The 19,293-nt window shown below is 44.3% G+C and overlaps 1 protein-coding gene across 4 annotated transcripts in view; it reads right to left on the bottom strand.

The window, feature by feature from the left end:
- The window catches only part of ANKRD6 (ankyrin repeat domain 6), a 40,898-nt gene extending 35,952 nt beyond the window's left edge, over positions 1-4,946 (bottom strand). For all 4 annotated transcript variants that reach the window (XM_054396430.1, XM_054396437.1, XM_054396445.1 and 1 more), the window contains exon 1: positions 4,827-4,946. In XM_054396430.1, the coding sequence (XP_054252405.1) occupies positions 4,827-4,946 (120 nt within the window). The remainder of the gene's footprint in view (positions 1-4,826) is intronic.
- Positions 4,947-19,293: the final 14,347 nt, after the last annotated feature.

The raw sequence follows: 19,293 nt of genomic DNA, 5'->3' as shown, positions 1-19,293 counted from the left end.
GGAGAAGAGGAGGCTCGGGGGGGACCTCATTGCTGTCTACAACTACCTGAAAGGTGGTTGTAGCCAAGTAGAGGTCGATCTCTTCTCCCAGGCAACCAGCAACAGAACAAGAGGACACAGTCTCAAGATGTGCAGGGGGAAGGTTAGGCTTGATCTTAGAAAGAAGTTCTTCACAGAAAGAGAGATTGCCCATTGGAATGGGCTGCCCAGGGAGGTGGTGGGGTCAGCGTCCCTGGAGGTGTTTAAGAAAAGACCGGATGAGGCACTTAGTGCCATGGTCTAGTTGACTGGATAGTGCTGGGTGATAGGTTGGACTAGATGATCTTGGAGGCCTCTTCCAAACTGGTTGATTCTGTGAGTTGCCTGCAGCTCGCAGTCTGAGAGCCTCTTCCAGTTTCACCAGGTTTAAACCTCCCATATGGTTGGTAGCAGAGATCTCAGCACCAGGATGAGCACTTGATGCATGTGCAATAGAGTGCCAGCAGCTGTATCCTACTATGAGCTCCCTGATGTCAGATCATCAGCAGTGGGGTGACCTAGTGGCCATGAGCTCTTCTTTAAATATTTCAAAAGGTCCCAGATTTGGAAGGAGCCTCAGTATCCCTCAGTGGAGTCAGGGGAAGAGCACACTTCAGTACTAACTTCATTTGCACAGATGCCATTCTCAGAGGAAGTGGACTCCTCAAGAAATACTGATGTGAGCACCTGGATACACAGAATCTCCATTGAATTTTGTTTCCTTTATGTTCTTCTTCTGCAATCATCTACTTAGAGGTGACAAAAATGAAACACTATTCTGCAGCTGAATTATTGTTTACTGAAGCAGCAATTAACCACATCATTTGACCTTCCAGATATACAATAAAAATAGAACTGGATGAGCTTGCCAGCTATCCAGCACTGGTTTGTTACAGAAAATATCCCTCACTTTTCTTAAGCTATGCTCAATGAATAAAGAACTCTCTGGCATTTAGCTCTAGATCCTCTGCCCTGGTGATGCTGCACCTCGAATATTCTGCCCAGTTCCTGGCCCCTCAGTTAAAGAAGGACAGGGAACTGCTTGAAAGAGTCCAGCACAGAGCCACAAAAATGATGAAGGGAATGGAACATCTTCCTTACGACAAGACACTGAGGGAGCTGGGGCTATTTAGCTTGGAGAGGAGGAGACTGAGGGGTGACCTCATTCATGTTTATAAATAGGGAAAGGGTGAGTGCCAAGAGGATGGAGCCAGGCTCTTCTGGGTGATACCAAATGACAGGACACAGGGCAATGTGTGGAAGTTGAGGCATAGGAAGTTCCATGTAAACATGAGGAAACATGTTTTCCCTGTGAGGGTGATGGAACACTGGAACAGGCTGCCCAGGGGGGTTGTGAAGTCTCCCTCTCTGGAGATATTCAAAACCTGCCTGGGTGCGTTGCTGTGTGATCTGGGGTAGGTGATCCTGCTCTGGCAGGGGGTTGGATGATCTTTCGAGGTCCTATCCACCCCCTAACATTCTGTGATCCTGGTCACTTCAGGCTGTGGCTTTGCATGGTATTTTTCACAAGAAGTGGCCTACACTTACAGATGTGTATCTGAAATACATTTAAATCCGGAAGTGATATGGAAACTTGTTCTCCCCTTCAAAAGAGCTTTGTCTCTGCACTTCTTCTTCCAATAAAATGCTGATAGAATTGAACAGGAATTTTGGCTGACAAGTGCACCCACCTCCCTATTTTATATTATTTTCCCCTATGAAGAGAGACTGACATCCCTGGGGCTATTTAGTCTTGAGAAGACTGAGAGGGGATCTGATCAATGTCCATAAGTATCTGAGGGGTGGGTGTCAAGTGGAGGGGGCCAGGCTCTTTTGAGTGGTTCACAGTGATAGGACAAGGAACAATGGGTTCAAACTTGAACATAGAAGATTTCACCTCAACACGAGGAGAAACTTCTTTACAGTGAGGGTCACAGAGCACTGGAACAGGCTGCCCAGGGGGGTTGTGGAGTCTCCTTTTCTGGAGACTTTCCAAAGTCACCTGGATGTATTCCTGTGCAGACTACCCTAAGTGATCCAGCTCTGGCAGGGGGGGTGGACCTGATGATCTCTTGAGGTCACTTCCAACCTCTGATATACTGTGATACTGTGAAGCAAATCTTTAAAATTCCTTTGATAGAACAAACTGAAAAACATGAGTAAAGGACACAGAGACAAAAGAGAACAATGATATGCACAGGAATGAGTTTATTTTTACGCTCTATTTTGCAGCAAGTTTTATCACGGGGAGAGGAGAGTGTCCTTGGTTTCAGTTCTTCTGAAATCTTGATTAATAGTTCTCTGCTACAACAAGCATGCCACTAATTTCCATCTTAAAATTAACAACTTCCATCCTGAAAGTAGTTCTTACTTTGCCCCTGTTCTGCTTACTGAAAGACTGTACAAGAAACTGGCTCTCTGATAGCTAAAAATCCTTCCAAATTTCCAGATGAAATACACTGGAGGCTAATTTATACATAACTGCTCCTGTGACAACCCTGCCCTTGACTTTAAACGGCTCTTTCTCCTTCCAGCCTTTGTGTGTCACCAGATTAGCAACCCAGGCTCCTCCAGGGTATGTTTATACAGCCTTTCATAGGCAAATATGCACATACTCTCCCTGTGCAGCTAGCTGGCTGGGTGAGAGCCAGATGCAAACTGGATGCATTATAGATCCATATAGGACATTACTGAGCCTGAACTGATGGGTTTTGAAGAGGGCAGCAGCTTGGTCCCACACGTCTTGTTTCACATTGAACTCACTTCTATCTGGCTCACAGCATGGAAGGAATAAGTTTGTGTGTGCCTTCACAATACCCAACACATACAGCCTTGGCTGATCCCCTGATAGCCTCTGCACTCCTCTGTGCACTCCTCCACAGTCTTGCTGATCTGACTTCATCTTTCTTGAGCCAGGCTTCTCACTGGGGTACCCAAGTACCTCATCTGTGCCGTTCGCTGATGTGGCAGGACGCACTCAGAATGACAAAAGGCACAGTTTTTGTCATTCCCCCTTCACAGGCTCCATGGGGATGACCCACAACCTCTAGGAAAGAATAGCTAGAATCCCATAGTACCAGGTCAGCTCCAGGGATGGCCTCAGCTCACCAGCAAGCATGTCTTTCCAGCAGAAAGACCACCACTCTGCATCTGGGTGCAGTTTGGCTACCAAATGAGCTTTGCTTTAATTTTCCATACAAGGACTGAACAACAAAGCAAGCAAAAGAAGCAGGAAGCCACCTATACGGTATAGGAAAGAAAAACTTTCAGCTCTAGCAAATCTGCATTTTAGCAAATTAACCTGACTTTGTATTTGAAAGCCAGGACACTATTTCCTCATAATTGCAATTAACAGAAGGCATTGATAACTTCATAATAAACAATCTTAACGATGAGAAAGTGTCCATTTTGCAATTGAATTGGTTTATGGCAATTAAATTCCATGAAACAGTTAAATCAGTGGCATGATTATTCTGGCAACCATTACGAAGGGCATCACATTTTATGTTCTAACAGTGTGGGAGCTGAATTTGAAACTACATTAACACACAAATTTATACAAAGCATAGAACGCTTTCAATCATTTGTGTGTTTTCAGGTAGGCCCCGCAGCAGTCTCAAAGCTCCTGGTCTTAAAACAACAAAAAAACCCCATCTGACCCCAATACTGACATCTGCAAGTCAGTATTCCCTGATCTGTTACTGACTACCTTTAGCAACTGTTCATCAGCTACATAGCTGCTTGGAAAACAGAGCCAAACAGGCATCCTTCTGAGACCAGTCATGTTTATTACATCTGTGCTTTGTATCTATCCACAAGAGACCACTTAGTTTTGGCAAATAAAACTTACAAACACAGGTTGTCCTTGGGATCGCTCCAGCTTTCAAAATAAATACTATCTACAACTCAAACACTGCAAAGGGATTGAAAACAACTGTCCCTGACAGATAAAAAGAGGAAAAGACAGATTACTTACCAAATGTACTCAACCTTTGCTCTGACACATATAGTGTTCCAAACCAATATGGAAATATAAATAAAACTAGATATGGTGGAGAACAATAATTCATCCAAATAGGGCATCACAAATTTTATGTCACAGCTCTTACCTAATTCTTTTTAAAGGTTTCTGCTGATGGAACAGCCAATTCTAGCTCATCTTTTATATGCTAGTATTATTTATGACATGTTGAGAGCCAGGAGAAGGTGAGTATCAGTTTAAACTCTTAATATCTAAGCTGAAATCCTTCAGTGCTGACATTATCTTCAAGGTACAGGGAACACAGTTTGCAACACCCAAGTCTGGAACTGACTGGGGACTGCACAGCACAAATCAATGAAGATATTGAGTATAAGCAAGGCAGTTGTACCAAGGAACTTCAGTGACAAGAAACAGTTTCTGTGTACCTTCACCCTACTGCAACAAGTGGCCCTCACCTCTCCCCTCACCCAGAAGGATGGGTGCTCTGGATGGCCTTCCCTTGGCAGTGCTGAATCGCTCCGTTCATTGGCTCACAGCCTTCAGAAGTCAATGCACACTTTGAGAACTGTCACTGCCCCCATGCAGGCACACTGCACTTCTAAAGAGACGGCGCTCACCGCAGCTGCCTCCGCTGGGAGGTGTAGGCATACAAGACATGCACTATACTGTAAATTCACATGAGCCCTTAAGTACAGACTTCACGGGAATCTAACCACCAAGCTCAGTGATATTCAGACTGGGGAAGCTACAAGGACAATTTCACAGGCAGTGCCCTAGGAGTTATGTTAGCTCCCAGGGGGTTTGCGAAGCGTTTTTCTCACGTTACCTTGGTAACCGCTACCTTGGCACCCCTGTTGATAAGCTGCACCACATTCTCCACTTGGCCTTTGTAAGCGGCTATGAGCAGGCGTTCTGAAAGCACGGCGACCACATCCTGCTGGCTCATGAATTAGGAAAGAAAGGTTTTCAGGTTTCTTCAGTCCAAAAAAATAAAAGGCTTGGGATCAGTTCAAGCAGCATGCAGGCAGGCGAGGAAGGACCCCAGCTCCCTGGACGGTGACGATATTGCTATGCCATTCTCTGGACCTGTGGATCAGAAAACAACACTGCCGTCAGCAAGGTTTCAGAGACCGAAGCACTGCAGCAGCTCCTCCCCGAGTGTTCGTCTTCACATCTCTCTGGGAGGTGGTCACAAAAAACCCTTGGAGCCTCCTGAAGACATTGCACTTCTGTTGCAATGCAGAGGGATGTAGACAGTAGCACAGCTTCAATGTACTCTCATTCCCTCAGTTTGGGACAAAAATCCTTAAACTTTCTGAGAGCTTAACTCTCTTTTGGACTAATCTGTGTTTGTGTGGCCCCCCTTTCATTCTCTCCTTCTGCCTAGGTCTCCTAAATTTCAGTTAGCGAAGGAGGGGTTAACCACCTCCACTGCTAACAGTAGCTCAGCCTGTGTTGGCCAATGGAACAAGAACAGATTATAGTTAGTGGCTGCTGATACAAACATACAAACCTCTGCCCTGGAAGGACTGAGTGCAGTCAGCAATGAAAGGCAGCTGACTGTTCCCTCACAAGTACGCTCTCGTGAATGCTTCACAGCCTCCCCCCCAAATCATCCCAAGGACACCTTTAGAATGGATTGCAACCTGAAATGGGGAAACACTCATCTCTGCTGTCAGCAAGAAATGATGTTCCCCTCACAGTGCTGACACTGCACCCCACTGACCCCAGAAACAATTCAGATTTAGCACTTGTCATCCAAACTTGTGAGCATATTCCCCTTCCCAGGCTTCAATGAGCCATTGGAGCTAGAAAGATTTCTGACATAATTCCAGAAAATGTATCTGCAGATCACTTTGAGCTGTAGGATCCAGAACCTGTCCACTTCAGGAGGAATTCAGCTTTACCTGTGCTTTTCATACTTTGGTATTTAATTGGTTCAGTACCGAAAAACACCCTCAAGATAGCCACTCTGTATACAGATGATTTATCTTTTCTCTCTCTCTTGAAATATCACTGCACTGTTCCTTATCAGCTACCACTATTAAAGGCTTTGCATAGTCGAAGGGTAATTGGTATGGGGTCTAGATGATCTTGGAGATAGATAGTGGAATACAGTGCCTTTCACCCTTAGATGATCCCTTTGAATCCACCTCAGAACAGCAGTAACTAAAAGCTATTACTGCTTAATGGCTTTGCTGACCCCCGAATTGATTTGTTTGTTTAGCTGATAGTACAAAACCCTCCCCTTCATAATCCCACCACTCAGAGTATTGACATTTCTGCTAACAGCTTCAGCAGGGAGGTATCACCAGAACAGCAGGAAGATTTAATTTCCATCCTCATAGCAGGAGGACACTCCCAGCAACAAGGAGAAAATGCATGGGTGATTTTTGGCACAGGAACTCCCTGTCTTCTAAATTCTAGGGGCAAGACCTTTTAATTAGTATTATTCCAGTGTTACAAGATTGTATCCCCTAGTAGACCTCTGCAACAAAAAGATGCTGTAGTCCTGTATAACTGAATGGTTAATAAGAGCATTGTGATCCTCTGTGTCACCAAAGGGATAGCCAAAGTCCCTGAATCCTGCTTTTTCTAACCACACATGTTAAAGCCATGTTGGTTAATTTGTAGTAGCAAAAACATTAAAAACATTAAAAATTTAGTTTGCACTCATTAATAAATGAGTCTTAAAAGACTTTATGAGCATTAATTCTTGTAACAGCCTTTGAGGTGAAATAATACACTCAAGAATATTACATGCATTTAGTAAAATGGCCCTTGAAATCACTGGAAAGTTACTGGTTTCTCCAAGGTTATAATAGAATCAGAGAGTGATGTCAAAGCCAGGAAGTATCTCCAGGACTCTTGATTTCTAAGCATTAGATAATACTGTTTCCAGGTAAAAGATGCCAGTTAGCATTTCCTCACCTCCCTCTTTCTTTCTGAATGCAAACATGTATGAAACAACATGGAAATAGCTGCACATGTGTTCAGAGAAACAAGAAAAAGCCCTCCTGGCCTCAAAGGCAGCACAAAGGACAAGAGAGAAGCAGCAGTGTACCCTGTGCCACTGGGCTTTTCTCACCCACACCCTCAAGATGCTGGGGACACTTGGACATCTCAGCAACACAGAAAAGGTGACAGACAGCAGAAAAATTCCTTTGTGTCCTTCACCAGCACTGTACACATCACACCCGGCTCCTCTAGTACAATAATGTGCACAGTATAATACAAACCACATAAAAAAGCCAAGAAATACAGATGGCCTACACTTAGTAATTTAGTGTGCATTGAATTTGAAAGCAACACAAGTTTCAATGTGATCTCCCAAAGTATTTGCTTTCCAGTGATTTGTGCTACTAAAGCAAGCTGAATCCCCTGAGCCAGCCCTCTCTGCTCCTAGCACATCCCTGACACTCCCATCACATCCCAAAGCAGCACCTCTGTAACCCATGAGCACCTCCCACTCTTTCCCTCTGTGACTAGTACACAGTGCAGGGTAAGCCTCTCTCCATGAGCTTTTCAGACCATTGGGTGCTTTGTTTCTGTGCCAGCCCTTGCCTCTGCAGCAGTGGTTTCCAGGTGTACTCTACCATTACTTGTTTGTCCCCATCCTTACATCTAATCTGGCTGCCTATACTTTGGATACAGTCATACACAATACACTGACAACTCTCTACATCTTAAAACAGCTGTGGTCAGACTCTGTTTGGTTTTCTTACCCCTTAAATTCAAAAGAAAGCAGTCACACCACTGACAGGGAAAGATGTTCATATTCTCTGCAAAAAGCTCAATGCAAACATTTTCCTGACACACTGTCACTTCTGAGCAAATTCACAGAAGCTGTGGATCCTCCTTATGTTTTAGCTGCACCACCAGTGACATACACCAGCACCTGAAATGACTTGTGACAATGCAGAGTTTAGTGATGCTGGGAACGACTCTGGTTAATAAGTATGTATTTACATAAAGTAAATGCTGGAAATAGTGCTCCCTAGTTTGATTCTGCTCCCTCTTTTTTGCTGCCTTCCCATTACTGCAGAACATCACCCCTGGAGATGCCATGTCCTGCCATGCTGAAGTGACAGATTGAGATGGCATTGCTGTTACCACATAGTTTGCATTCTTGTCTCTTCCACTGTTTGGATCACGTATAAAAGCATGGCAAGGAGTTGATTCAGCTATCAGTCTTTCATGGATGTCTCCCATGTTGTCCAAGTCTACAGCAGTCGTTGGTCCCTTTTCCCAGAGGGCAGTCACATTGGCTCCTGCACCAGACTGTTTCACAGATGGGCACTCACTCAACAAGTCACATTCCCGATGCTGGCTGCTTTACATCTCCCCAGCTGGGATTATTTGCAACTCAGAAAAGTGCACCTCATCAGGACAGGCAGCCCAGACATCTGAAAGACCAACTCTCCTTTTCTCCTGAGCTGGTAGGAAAAGGCAACGGGTGATCAGAGGAAGTAAGATGGGGAACAACCTTCTTATTCCTCTCTCCACAGACCCTTCCCCAGCACAGCAGCTCAACAGGCAGTGGCACTGCTCCCTGCCAGCTTTAACTCTCTCTGTGCCTCAGATACACAAAGCAGCTTTCCTTGAGCACGTCTGCACCTGCAGCAAGAGGAGGAAGGTAGCAGATGCCCAAGGACTACAATTAAAGGCTTGACTGACCCTTTCACACCCAGATGGTGCAAAATGAACCCGACAACACGATTACAGGCGCTGCATTGCATCCCTGCTGCCGGCACCTGCTGCCCAGAATTAAATCCCTCATTATCACCACCCAAACCCAGAAGCTCAGGGCAAGCACAGATTACAGGAATATTCAAGCCTTCTGCCTTCAAAACAAACAAAAAACCCCAACAAACCAGTTTTACTTTAAGGCATTTTAAAGTAAGAAACAGCCATCTCTGCGTTTCTTTGTTTAAAATCAGATTACTTACTTGGGGCAGGCTGAGAAAGCAACACTTACTTCCCAAGCATCTCCAGGGATGCTGGCCAGGTGTAATGCCCACAGGTTCAGCTGCTCTGTCACTGAAAAATCCCTTCCAAGGATAACCTGCTCACCCCATCAGCAAAAGGACAGGTTGGCTGTGGATTAGCATTTCCAACCGGCAGCATCGAGGCACCATCCCCAGGTGCCAAGGTCCAGCTGCATCCTCACAGATGATGCTGGTGGCTCAATATGTCACACTGCCCTACGGATGCTCTGGGAGATGTTTGGCCAGGACAACACAGCACAGCGTGGGTGGGCAGCTGACTGCTCGCTGCAGGGTCATAGAGCTCGCAGCTCTGGCAGCTGGAGGAGTGGGTGAAAAACACTCCAGGCACCTTCCCCTCCGCAGCTCCCTCCCCTCCAAAAGAGGTGCTCCAGAGACCGTATCTTCTACACGTCAGTAACAAAAAAGTGCAGAAATTATGATTTTTGAAAGTCCAGGACACATCAAACAAGCTACTAAAGGGCTAGGCAATAGCCTCTCCTGAATTAACAGAAAGGATTAAAAACAACCAGCTTCATCTCAGAGGGAAGGGAGGAAAAGCTGAAAACTATGAAAGATTTAAGAGCAATGAGCTAATCAACTTTATAAAGAGATGCATAAAAGAGATGTAGCACTAGAGCAGAGGTCACTCTCAGTACAATCACCAAGTTAAATTAGTATCTGAACAGAAGAATGCTCACATAGCTAGCAAAAGGATTCTGGGTGTACCAAGGTATGAGATGAAAGAAGGAGAGAGAGTGTGACAAGAAAAAGAGGAGAGCAACAAGAAAAAATAAAACAAAAAAGGGGAAACAGAGAAACAGCAAAAGAAAAAAAACCACCCCAACTTTACTGAAAGAAACTCTCTTTTCTAATTTTTCACCAGAAATTATGGTGAATGGTCCAAGAAAAATTCTCAGCACCTGGTAGCTTCATTTTATACATCACAGTAGTTCAATAAAACTAAGTTATTTTAGCATAGCCCAGTGTTAAGGCATGGAGTCAGACCACTTTGTTATGGAAGGGTACATAACAGCTACAATTTCATAATAATAATTTTTAAAAAATCTTTCTAAGAAAACTTCCCGTGCCTAAACACTGCCCATCTCTTCTTTGCTTGGCTCTCAGATAGGTTTCTTTGCTTATTAGTACATAGAAGGATATTAAAATATTAAAAAAAACAACTTTCTTTTTCTTGTACATCTCCCTTGTGAAACGTTTTGTCATCTTGAAAATATGACAAAACCACAAAGATTGTACTCACTTTAGAATAACAAAATTTTTCAGCAGAGTGGATTATTTCATTAGAAGGAGTGAGTTTCCTGGCACTCCTGTTCTCATTCACTGCAGCCTGCAGATGCCATTTCTTTCAAATGACTTTAAGAGGTATCTTCCAAGTCTGCAGCACTGCTTTCCTTCAAGTGATTTTTCTCCATTGCCTCTCACCCCTTCCTCCTTGTAAAGGCAGTTAAAAACCTGCCAAAGGTGTAATGAAAGCCACACCAGTAGCAGCTATTTCTGGAAAACAGCAAAGCCCCATCAAGTCATGAACAATACGCTTTTGATTCACATTTTTCTTTACAACAACATCAACATTATTTCTGGAGTTCTAGCAATCAATATTTTGAACTGGATACTGACACAGATGTCTGGTGACTTAAATATAGGGCTCTGCTTCATTTCCTATTGTTTTCATTGCTTATTTTATTGTACCAAGTAAAATTACCTCGTTTTTACATGGACAGTAGTGCAATTCATCACTGTAAGTATCAGCACAGTCCAGGACATCTGAAAACATTTTATGAGCCTTTTTATTCTCACTTGTTGATATTAATTACTTTAACAATGACTATTTAGCAGCCTCCCAGGGAGTAACTGCATGACAGCTGCTTATCACACATCTCACCACAATCAGATTGGACTGACTGATGTCCCTGCACCACTGCAGCTGGTGACCACCTGCAGCCAGACCAACAGCCAACTCCACATGGTGATGAACGTGGGGAGATGGCAACAGCAGCTTCCCTAACTCCTTTCTTGAGTGCAGCTCTGTCCCCTGACCTCTATCACCAGCTTCACTGAATGCAAATCCTCAGCTGCTCGGCAGATTTTGGACGATGCCTTCCTACCACCAAGACTAACCTCCAAAATTGCACCTGCTGAGCAAAATAGTTTTGGAGAGAGGCACAAATACATAGAGACCAATGATGAAGATCAAAGAGCCGTTTCAAGTCATCAGTTAGACATCACTGATCTCCTCATATGAAGACAACTGGTTTTCATCCCCTGCTACTTTATCTCTTTGCCATGTAATACCAACCACCTCTTACTCAACATGCAGGTTATAGACTCACCACTTCCCATATATAACATGATTTGGGGTTTTTACTTGGCTTACCTCACAGAAATTTCACAACTTTATTACTCTCTCTGCCCTCTCTTTCAACACCTGCATTCACACACGTGTCAAAACCATTCAGTATAATCAGGCTAAACAACTCTCAGCAAGCCTTTGTCAGTTGAACACTATTTGCATAACAAAACAATATCTATTGTTTGCTAGAGGACAGTGTCTGTGTGCAAACACACAGGCATGAGATGTCCTGCTCCATTTGCATAAAACCAGTTAGGAGGTCTTTCCAGCTCACTGCTGTTTAACAGAAGTGCTAGAGCCCAACCTTGGGAACGAAGCAGGCCCACGGCTGCACTCATGGGAGAGCACGAGTTTGTGTTATACTCACACACAGTGGGGCTTCTGGATGAGAAAATTGTTCCTCACCATCATCTGTGCAGAAACCACCTGCCAATCAATTAAAAGGTCACACAGATCCCACCCAAGCTGACCGCAGAACCTCACTGGGAGCCAAAATCCTTTCCATAGCTCTGTTTCATTTTCCACTGCTCTTTCCTCCTTTCTTAGCCACAAAGGTACATCCTCCACGGTCAGGAAAGGCCTTCCAATTTCCCTGCTCCTCCTTCATAGCTGAAGGATGATTTTAGAGACACCACTTTTCAACTTACCGATAGCAAGGGCAGAACCTGTCATTCAGTTTGGGGATCCTGTTGCCCCCAAGTCAGAGTGGTGGTGCAGAAGTCTTTGCCACCTTGTATTTGCTCTGAACCCTCCTCCTTGCCAGCACAAGCAACTCCACATTCTCCCAGCCAGCACTTAACTGCAACTCAAGTAAGTGTTGCAAAATACATGCTGGAAAACTGCATGAAAAAAATAATTCCTACATTTATAGATTTTATTTCAAGGCCAGAAACCACCACTATGATAATCTAATGCCAGCCAGCACTAAGCCATAAACTTCTATTTGAACTAGATTCTGTGTTTTACAAAAAGAAGTAAGTATGTGCAGCCAGGCAGCAAACAGAAAATACTTAAGACTGATAGAGCAGGGAAGAAGAAAACATACCATTACTAGCTGTGTCCAGCTGACAAAAGAGCTGGAGAGCATTGGAGATGTTCTTCAAGAAAAACATGACCTAGGAGCTGCCACAGCGATGACATAGTGCCTCCTGTACTGTTACAGGTGACATCTTGGGAGAGTACTGGGAGATGTGGTGAGGTAGCTAGACCATAACACAATGCCCCTGATTTTACTGTTCATGTTAGCAAGCAATAAATTGAACCCTGAATATCTTAAGGTTTTGGTCCCTTGGCGTACAACACCAATCAAGGACAATATATACAGAAAAAAAGGTGAAGGATATGCAAGCACTGCTTGCTTCCTAAATCTATTTGTCAGTTGCAAAAAAATCAGTCACTAAGGGTTAAATATATTTTTCTCAAGAGTATCACAAATCAGTTTAAGAAGCTTTCTGCAGATGTCTTGATTTCTTACCCAGTTGTTACATATGAAGAGGCTGGCCTGGAGAAGGCTGATGTTACTGCTTTGAATGGTTAGGTGCTCTCTTGAATAGGTCCAAAAAGATGCATAACTATCAGTAACTTTTAAAAATAGCACGACTACCACACTGTGAACCACCTTCTGAACCCTTAGATCCGTCTAGCAGCAGAATTTCACTATTACACAGATGAAGACTTGCACCACTGAGAGGAAATGCATTTTAAAACAACAGCTTAACTGCACAATGAATTCTTCATGTAAAAGGCTGGTGCCAGTGAGTGCTGTGCTACTCCTGTTGCAGCGAATGTAACAGATCTAATGATTCTGCTCTGATTCATTGACAATCAGTGTGAGTAGGGCCATTACAAATTTGTGAACTGGGTGCCCTGTCTGCATATATGACCTGTCAAAGGCAGTTTTAACTGACTTCACCATCTGACCCAACATCATAAGACAGAAGTGTCATTGGGTGTAATATTTTCTAAGTGTCCAGCCACATATTCAGTGTCTTCTGGGGGCCTGCTATTGAGCAGCTGTTGAGAACCTTTACAGCAGCCCTGTATGACCTTGTGAGAGCTCCTGAGAAGGTTAGCAAGTTTGTCAGGGACAACCAACCAGTTCTACCTAACCCAAAGCCGGCTGAGGCTGGTAGGGATCTCTGGAGATCCAACCCCCTACTCAAGCAGAGCCACCTAGAGATCGTTACTCATGACCACACTTTTGAGTATCTCCAAAGATGGAGACTCTACAACCTTACTAAACAACCTGTTTCAGTTTGTGCACACTGCCTCTGGTCCTGTCACTGGGAACTAATGAAGAGAGCCTGGCTCCATCTCCTTTGCATTCTTCCTTCAGGTATATCTGTAGATTTATCTGATTTCCCTGAGCCTTCTCTTGTCCAGACTGAACAGTCCCAGCTCTCAACCTTTGTTAAAAAGAGAGATGCTCCAGTCCTTTCACAGTTCTTCACTGGAAAATTTATCAAGCTGCAGTCACCTGAAGCCACTGAGATGAGCCACATATTCACGTGTTCATTGGGTGAAAGTTTACACTACAGCACAGGAAATTACTCCTTCATCCAGAGAAGTCTATAAAACAGCAGGGTATGCACTCACAGAACAGCTTGCACAGCAAACAGATTAATTCATTGCACTTGCAATCTAAATGGTTTCCCTTGGGACAAGATTAGGAAAAAGAGATTTTTGCCAGTGGGATTCAAACAGCAGAACATCACCCCTAGAGCAAGCATGCTCCTGCAGTGCACCATCCTGGAGCACACATGTTTCTTCTCAGCACCATGTGCATTCTTGTCTTCTGTCTCCTTGCTAGCTTTTTTTTTGTTGCCTTCTGCTTCTCTTCAAATGCACATAGCTCCAAAATGAATATCTAGACCATGCCTAGCATCCATGTGGCCAGTTCATGCTCACGTGTGCTGCACACTTGGACCACTCTCTGTTCCTTCCCTCACCTCTTCTACACAGGAAGGTTTTCACAAATAAATATATGGAATAATCAAGTTCACTACAGCTTCAGTGAAATCTGAAACATTCTCACAGAAGGATTAAAAGCCAGAAACCCTGGAATTCATCAAAAAAGAGCTGTATTTTCATAAATTCCAAGTTCTGTTTGGCACCATCTCTGCTGTATCTGCTCTGACCACAGATGAATGAATGCAAAATTTCAGGACTGCAAAAGTCAAGGGTTCTCCAGAGAACACTGTGACATCAGAGGTGTTGAAAAAGGTTCACTGGTCAGTGCAGACACCTACCACTGATTTACTCAGCTAGGCTCTCTTTATTGTCAACAAAGGGCACAATCCATGTCATCCTAAAGTACATGTCAACTGTTAGATGAATTATACTCTGCAATTACTTACCTCATTAAGCATCATCTCAGATACTGCACAATAAACATCCGCGGTTGGATTATGAATCCTATCCACAGTACCTGTGCGAAACACTCCGTTTTCTGCAGTTTGCTAGGGCACTTTTATCTGCCTGACTTCACCATGACATTTCCTGTCAATGGCAAATCACTGTGATTTATTTAGAATTTAAACACTCAGACTGGAGAAGAAATGCACAAAACAACTGGTGCAGAAAGTATCACAGCAGATCTCAGTAATGACTTGTCTTCTGCATGGACTTTAGAATCACACCATGCTCTCAGGTTTTATTTTCTAAGCCCTAAGCTGCTTCTGGCAATGATCCCAAAAGCCTTGCTCATCCTCCAGGATCAAGACTTCCTTTTTTCTCAGAAACAATAAAACAGCTTGGCACATGGGAAGTACCTCCCTGTGCAGAGGATGGCACTTTCTAGGGGGACAGAGTCTGACTTTCTCTTAAAAAAAAAAAAATCATCACCTCAAAGCTTACTCCAGCAGGTGCACAGTGCACTACTGAAGATGCTGTACACACCCAGGTTGGGAACAAGTCCATCATCAGTAAGTTTGCAGATGACACCAAGTTAGGAGCAGGTGTTGATCTGTTGGAGGGTAAGAGGGCCTTGTAGAGGGGCCTGGACAGGTTGGATGGGTGGGCAGAGGCTAATGGGATGAGATTTAACAAGGCTAAGTGCAAGGTTCTACACCTTGGCCACAAACAACCCCAAGCAGTGCTACAGGCTGGGGACAGAGCGGTTGGAGAGCAGCCAGATGGAAAAGGACCTGGAGGTGCTGGTTGACAGTAGGCTGAACATGAGCCAGCAGTGTGCCCAGGTGGCCAGGAGAGCCAATGGCATCCTGGAATAGTGTAGCCAGCAGGACAAGGGAGGTTATTCTTCCCCTGCACTCAGCACTGGTCAGGCCACACCTTGAGTCCTGTGTCCAGTTCTGGGCCCCTCAATTAAAGAGAGATGTTGAGGTACTGGAAGGTGTCCAGAGAAGGGCGATGAAGCTGGTGAGGGGTCTGGAACACAAACCCTATGAGGAGAGGCTGAGGGAGCTGGGGGTGTTTAGCCTGGAGAAGAGGAGGTTCAGGGGAGACCTCATTGCTGTCTATAACTAACTGAAGGGAGGCTGTAGCCAGGTGGGGTTGGTCTCTTCTCCCAGGCAACCAGCAACAGAACGAGGGGACACAGTCTCAAGTTGTGCCAGGGAGGTATAGGCTGGATATCAGGAGGAAGTTCTTCACAGAGAGAGTGATTGCCCATTGGAATGGGCTGCCCAGGGAGGTGGTGGAGTCACCATCCCAGGAGATGTTCAAGAGAAGACTGGATGAGGCACTTAGTGCCGTGCTCTAGTTGACTGGATAGTGCTGGGTGATAGGTTGGACTGGATGATCTTGGAGGTCTCTTCCAACCTGGTTGATTCTATGACTAGAAGTGTGCCTTATTCAAAAATCATCACCAAGTCTCTGGCTGCAACTCTTCCTCCCACAAAGTACGATAACTGGAGAAAGCGAAGTCATTTTTTCTCTCTGTATTTATAACATTTACATACATGCACAAGCATGTATAAACATGTGACAAACCTGTCACTCATTTCTATATTCATCAGCAATGTTTCAGTTAAAGAATATGACAGAATTACATCCTTCAGTCATTCTGACTCCAACAGAACACTTCTCCACTTCCTTGTCCACTCACATATGTTTTCCATGTGTAGCTGAGAGGATGTATTTTACACACATGCTTAACTATGGATGTACATATGTACAAGCATGTAAAAACAGATCTCATTTCTAAGGAACTATGTGCCTTCTTACAAAGTGTTTGGGCTTCTAACACTGAGAGCTCCAGAGGATGAAGATTTTAAGGAACTACATCTCCAGACTTTGTGGTTTGATCTTCCTCTTCATCCAGCACTACAGCCATAGGTTGCACAGCAGGGAAGTGGTCGGTACTGTACACATACCCATGTAAGTTGTCAGAAATACACTCTTCCACAGAAAACAACACAGGCACCACCTTTCTTAAAGTCCACCATCTCACGATGCTTTTCTGTATCAGCACATTTATCCTGCTGAAGCATTCAAACAGCTGTGATTCCTTTTCAAGTAGAAAATGAAATAAATAAAACAAGTAATTGCAATCTATGTTTCTAACAACACATTGCTTGGTCTGCCATTGATTTTTGCCAAAGATTGGTTGGGTTTTTTTAATTCTTGCATGTGTATCAGAATTGTAAGTGCCTTGATATGTCATAGAATCATAAAACGGTTTGGGTTGGAAGGGACATTAAACATCATCTAGTTTCAATGCCCCTGACATGGACAGGGACACCTTCCTCTAGACCAGGCTGCTCAAGGCCCTGTTCATCCTGGCCTTGAATGCCTCCAGGTAGGAAGCATCCACAGCTTCCCTGGGCAACATGCTCCAGTGTCTCACCACCCTCACTGTAAAGAATTTCTTCCCAATATCCAAGAATTGGATACTGGGAAGGCCCATATGGGCTCCACAGGCAGACTGTGGAGACCTCTTTCAGCTGTGGAAAGTCAGGAGTGGTACCTGGGCTCAAACACCTGGGCAAGGCCTGGACACTTGGAGCCATCTCCCTCCAACCTCCCCAGCTTGCTGCCTCATATTCTGTAGCAGCCCACTGAGTATGCAGTCCTTTAGGTCTACAAGTTCATCTCCTGAAGCCTAGAGCTACAACCTATAAAACACTTCAGAATGCACTTTGCAGTGTGTTTCTGTACACAGTCATTCCCTATTCAAAAGTGAAGCAACTGAAAACCACTGAGAAAACAGCAAGTACCCTGAAGATGTTTTCTGACTCTGACATTGGAAGCTGCTGTTGTCCTCCTGTGTCCTGGAGAAGGCAGGTCAGGCCTCTGGCCTCTTCATTCCTGCATGGCTCTCCCCTGCTTGAATATGGGTAAACAGGGCCCACAAAACAGGACATCTCCTTTCCATATACAGCTGCCCAGGTATTTTTCCACACAGCCTTCATATCAGTCCCAGGAGCTAGTCTCTGCCAGGTGATCCTTTCCCTGACAAAGCAGTTCTCCTTCCTAAAAGCCATCCTTTTGCTTAGGGAAATCCCATTTTTCAGTAGGACGCTTGACACTTTTCCTCACTAGCCGTGAGCTATCAGTCCACAGAAGTGCAGTTCAACAGAGGTGTACGTGCACGGCAGGAGGAACTACATGCTCCAAAGCACACAGCAGCATGATATAAACACCATAAGCTGGCACCACAGGTAAAACTCTGAGCTCTTCTCAATCCCTGCTTACCCAGAAACATTTCCAAATGCATTTCTGTGGGACATTATTTTTATACATTTTAGGCAAAAGAAAAAAATTAAGTCAGAATTGGTTTTTACTCACTCTCAAAGATCTACTCTTCAGTTTCTTCTGATGAGCATTTTACATCTGTGTCTTGTTGTCCTCTGGCTGAGGACAACGTAGATGCCAGCTTCAGTCTTTTCCAGTACTGACAGCAACAATGAGTCTCTGTACCACAGTACAGTGCCCTGCTCCTGTGTGAGAAGAAACATCAGAAACGGAGTGTAAAGCAGACTGAAGAGTACAGAAATTTAACACTGGTGTTTTCTGCAGCATTCAGCTGCCTGAATACACCTGGGCAAACCCAGGCACTTCCTCCAGAGGTTTTCACACCCACTTCCCACTATAAACAAAACAAGTTCAAATTGTGGCTCTCCAGTTTGCTTCCCACTAACTGATCTCTGAAAACGCAGAGCAGTGAGAGCTGCACAATTATACAAACAAGGAAAATGAGACAGAGACCTTTGTATCTTCCCAGAAATCACATGACAAATCAACAAAATCAGCAAAAGGACTTGTTCTGCTTCTGTCTCCAGCACCTTCCCCCTTACATCTTGCTGCCTCCCCAGCTCAGGGATCTCATTTCAGCCATGGAACCTAGGTGGACACAGTGAATATATTTTTCTCTGGCTATGGCAACTTTTTATGTTTCCATTTTCAGCCTGTGATTACTCTCTTGTTCTCTTTATACAAATAATTCTACTAGCTCTCCTTTCTTGCTGCTTTTCCAGGTTTATTTGTTGCCATAACTGTCAATGCATCCTTCATGAAGCTAGTGTAAGCCCTCTGAACTCTAGACTACCATGTTAGCATGGTGAGTAGATGAGAAGACTTACAGGCCTGCACTGCCAACATAAGGTCTTTACTACTCTCATAAATTCAACCCTTGGGGCAATCAGGGGTAGAAGGGCTGGGGGCTCACAAAGGTTTTCTTTCCAAAGGTAAAATGGTAGCTATGCACATCTGTAGAGAAGCAAGTTGCAAAAGCTTGCAAAGGCAGAGTGAGGAGCTACCACTCTAACAAGGAGAAAAATGGACCTTTACTCTCCTCCTAAAATTCCTGCAGCAGCAGCAAAGAATCTGCCAGAGATTAGGCTGCTGGTGAGCCTGCCATAAAAGCAAATGATGTGCTCAGTTATCACCTTTAAATGGCAATGACACTGGGTCCACACTGGACCACAATTCTCTCTGAAGCGCACTGACCTGCTACAGAAACACAGTTAAACAAT

Source organism: Indicator indicator, chromosome 2, assembly GCF_027791375.1.
Source record: "Indicator indicator isolate 239-I01 chromosome 2, UM_Iind_1.1, whole genome shotgun sequence".
In the NCBI taxonomy this organism is placed as follows: domain Eukaryota; kingdom Metazoa; phylum Chordata; class Aves; order Piciformes; family Indicatoridae; genus Indicator; species Indicator indicator.
Note: the sequence above shows the minus strand (reverse complement) of the source record. Positions and strands in the feature narration are given on the sequence as shown.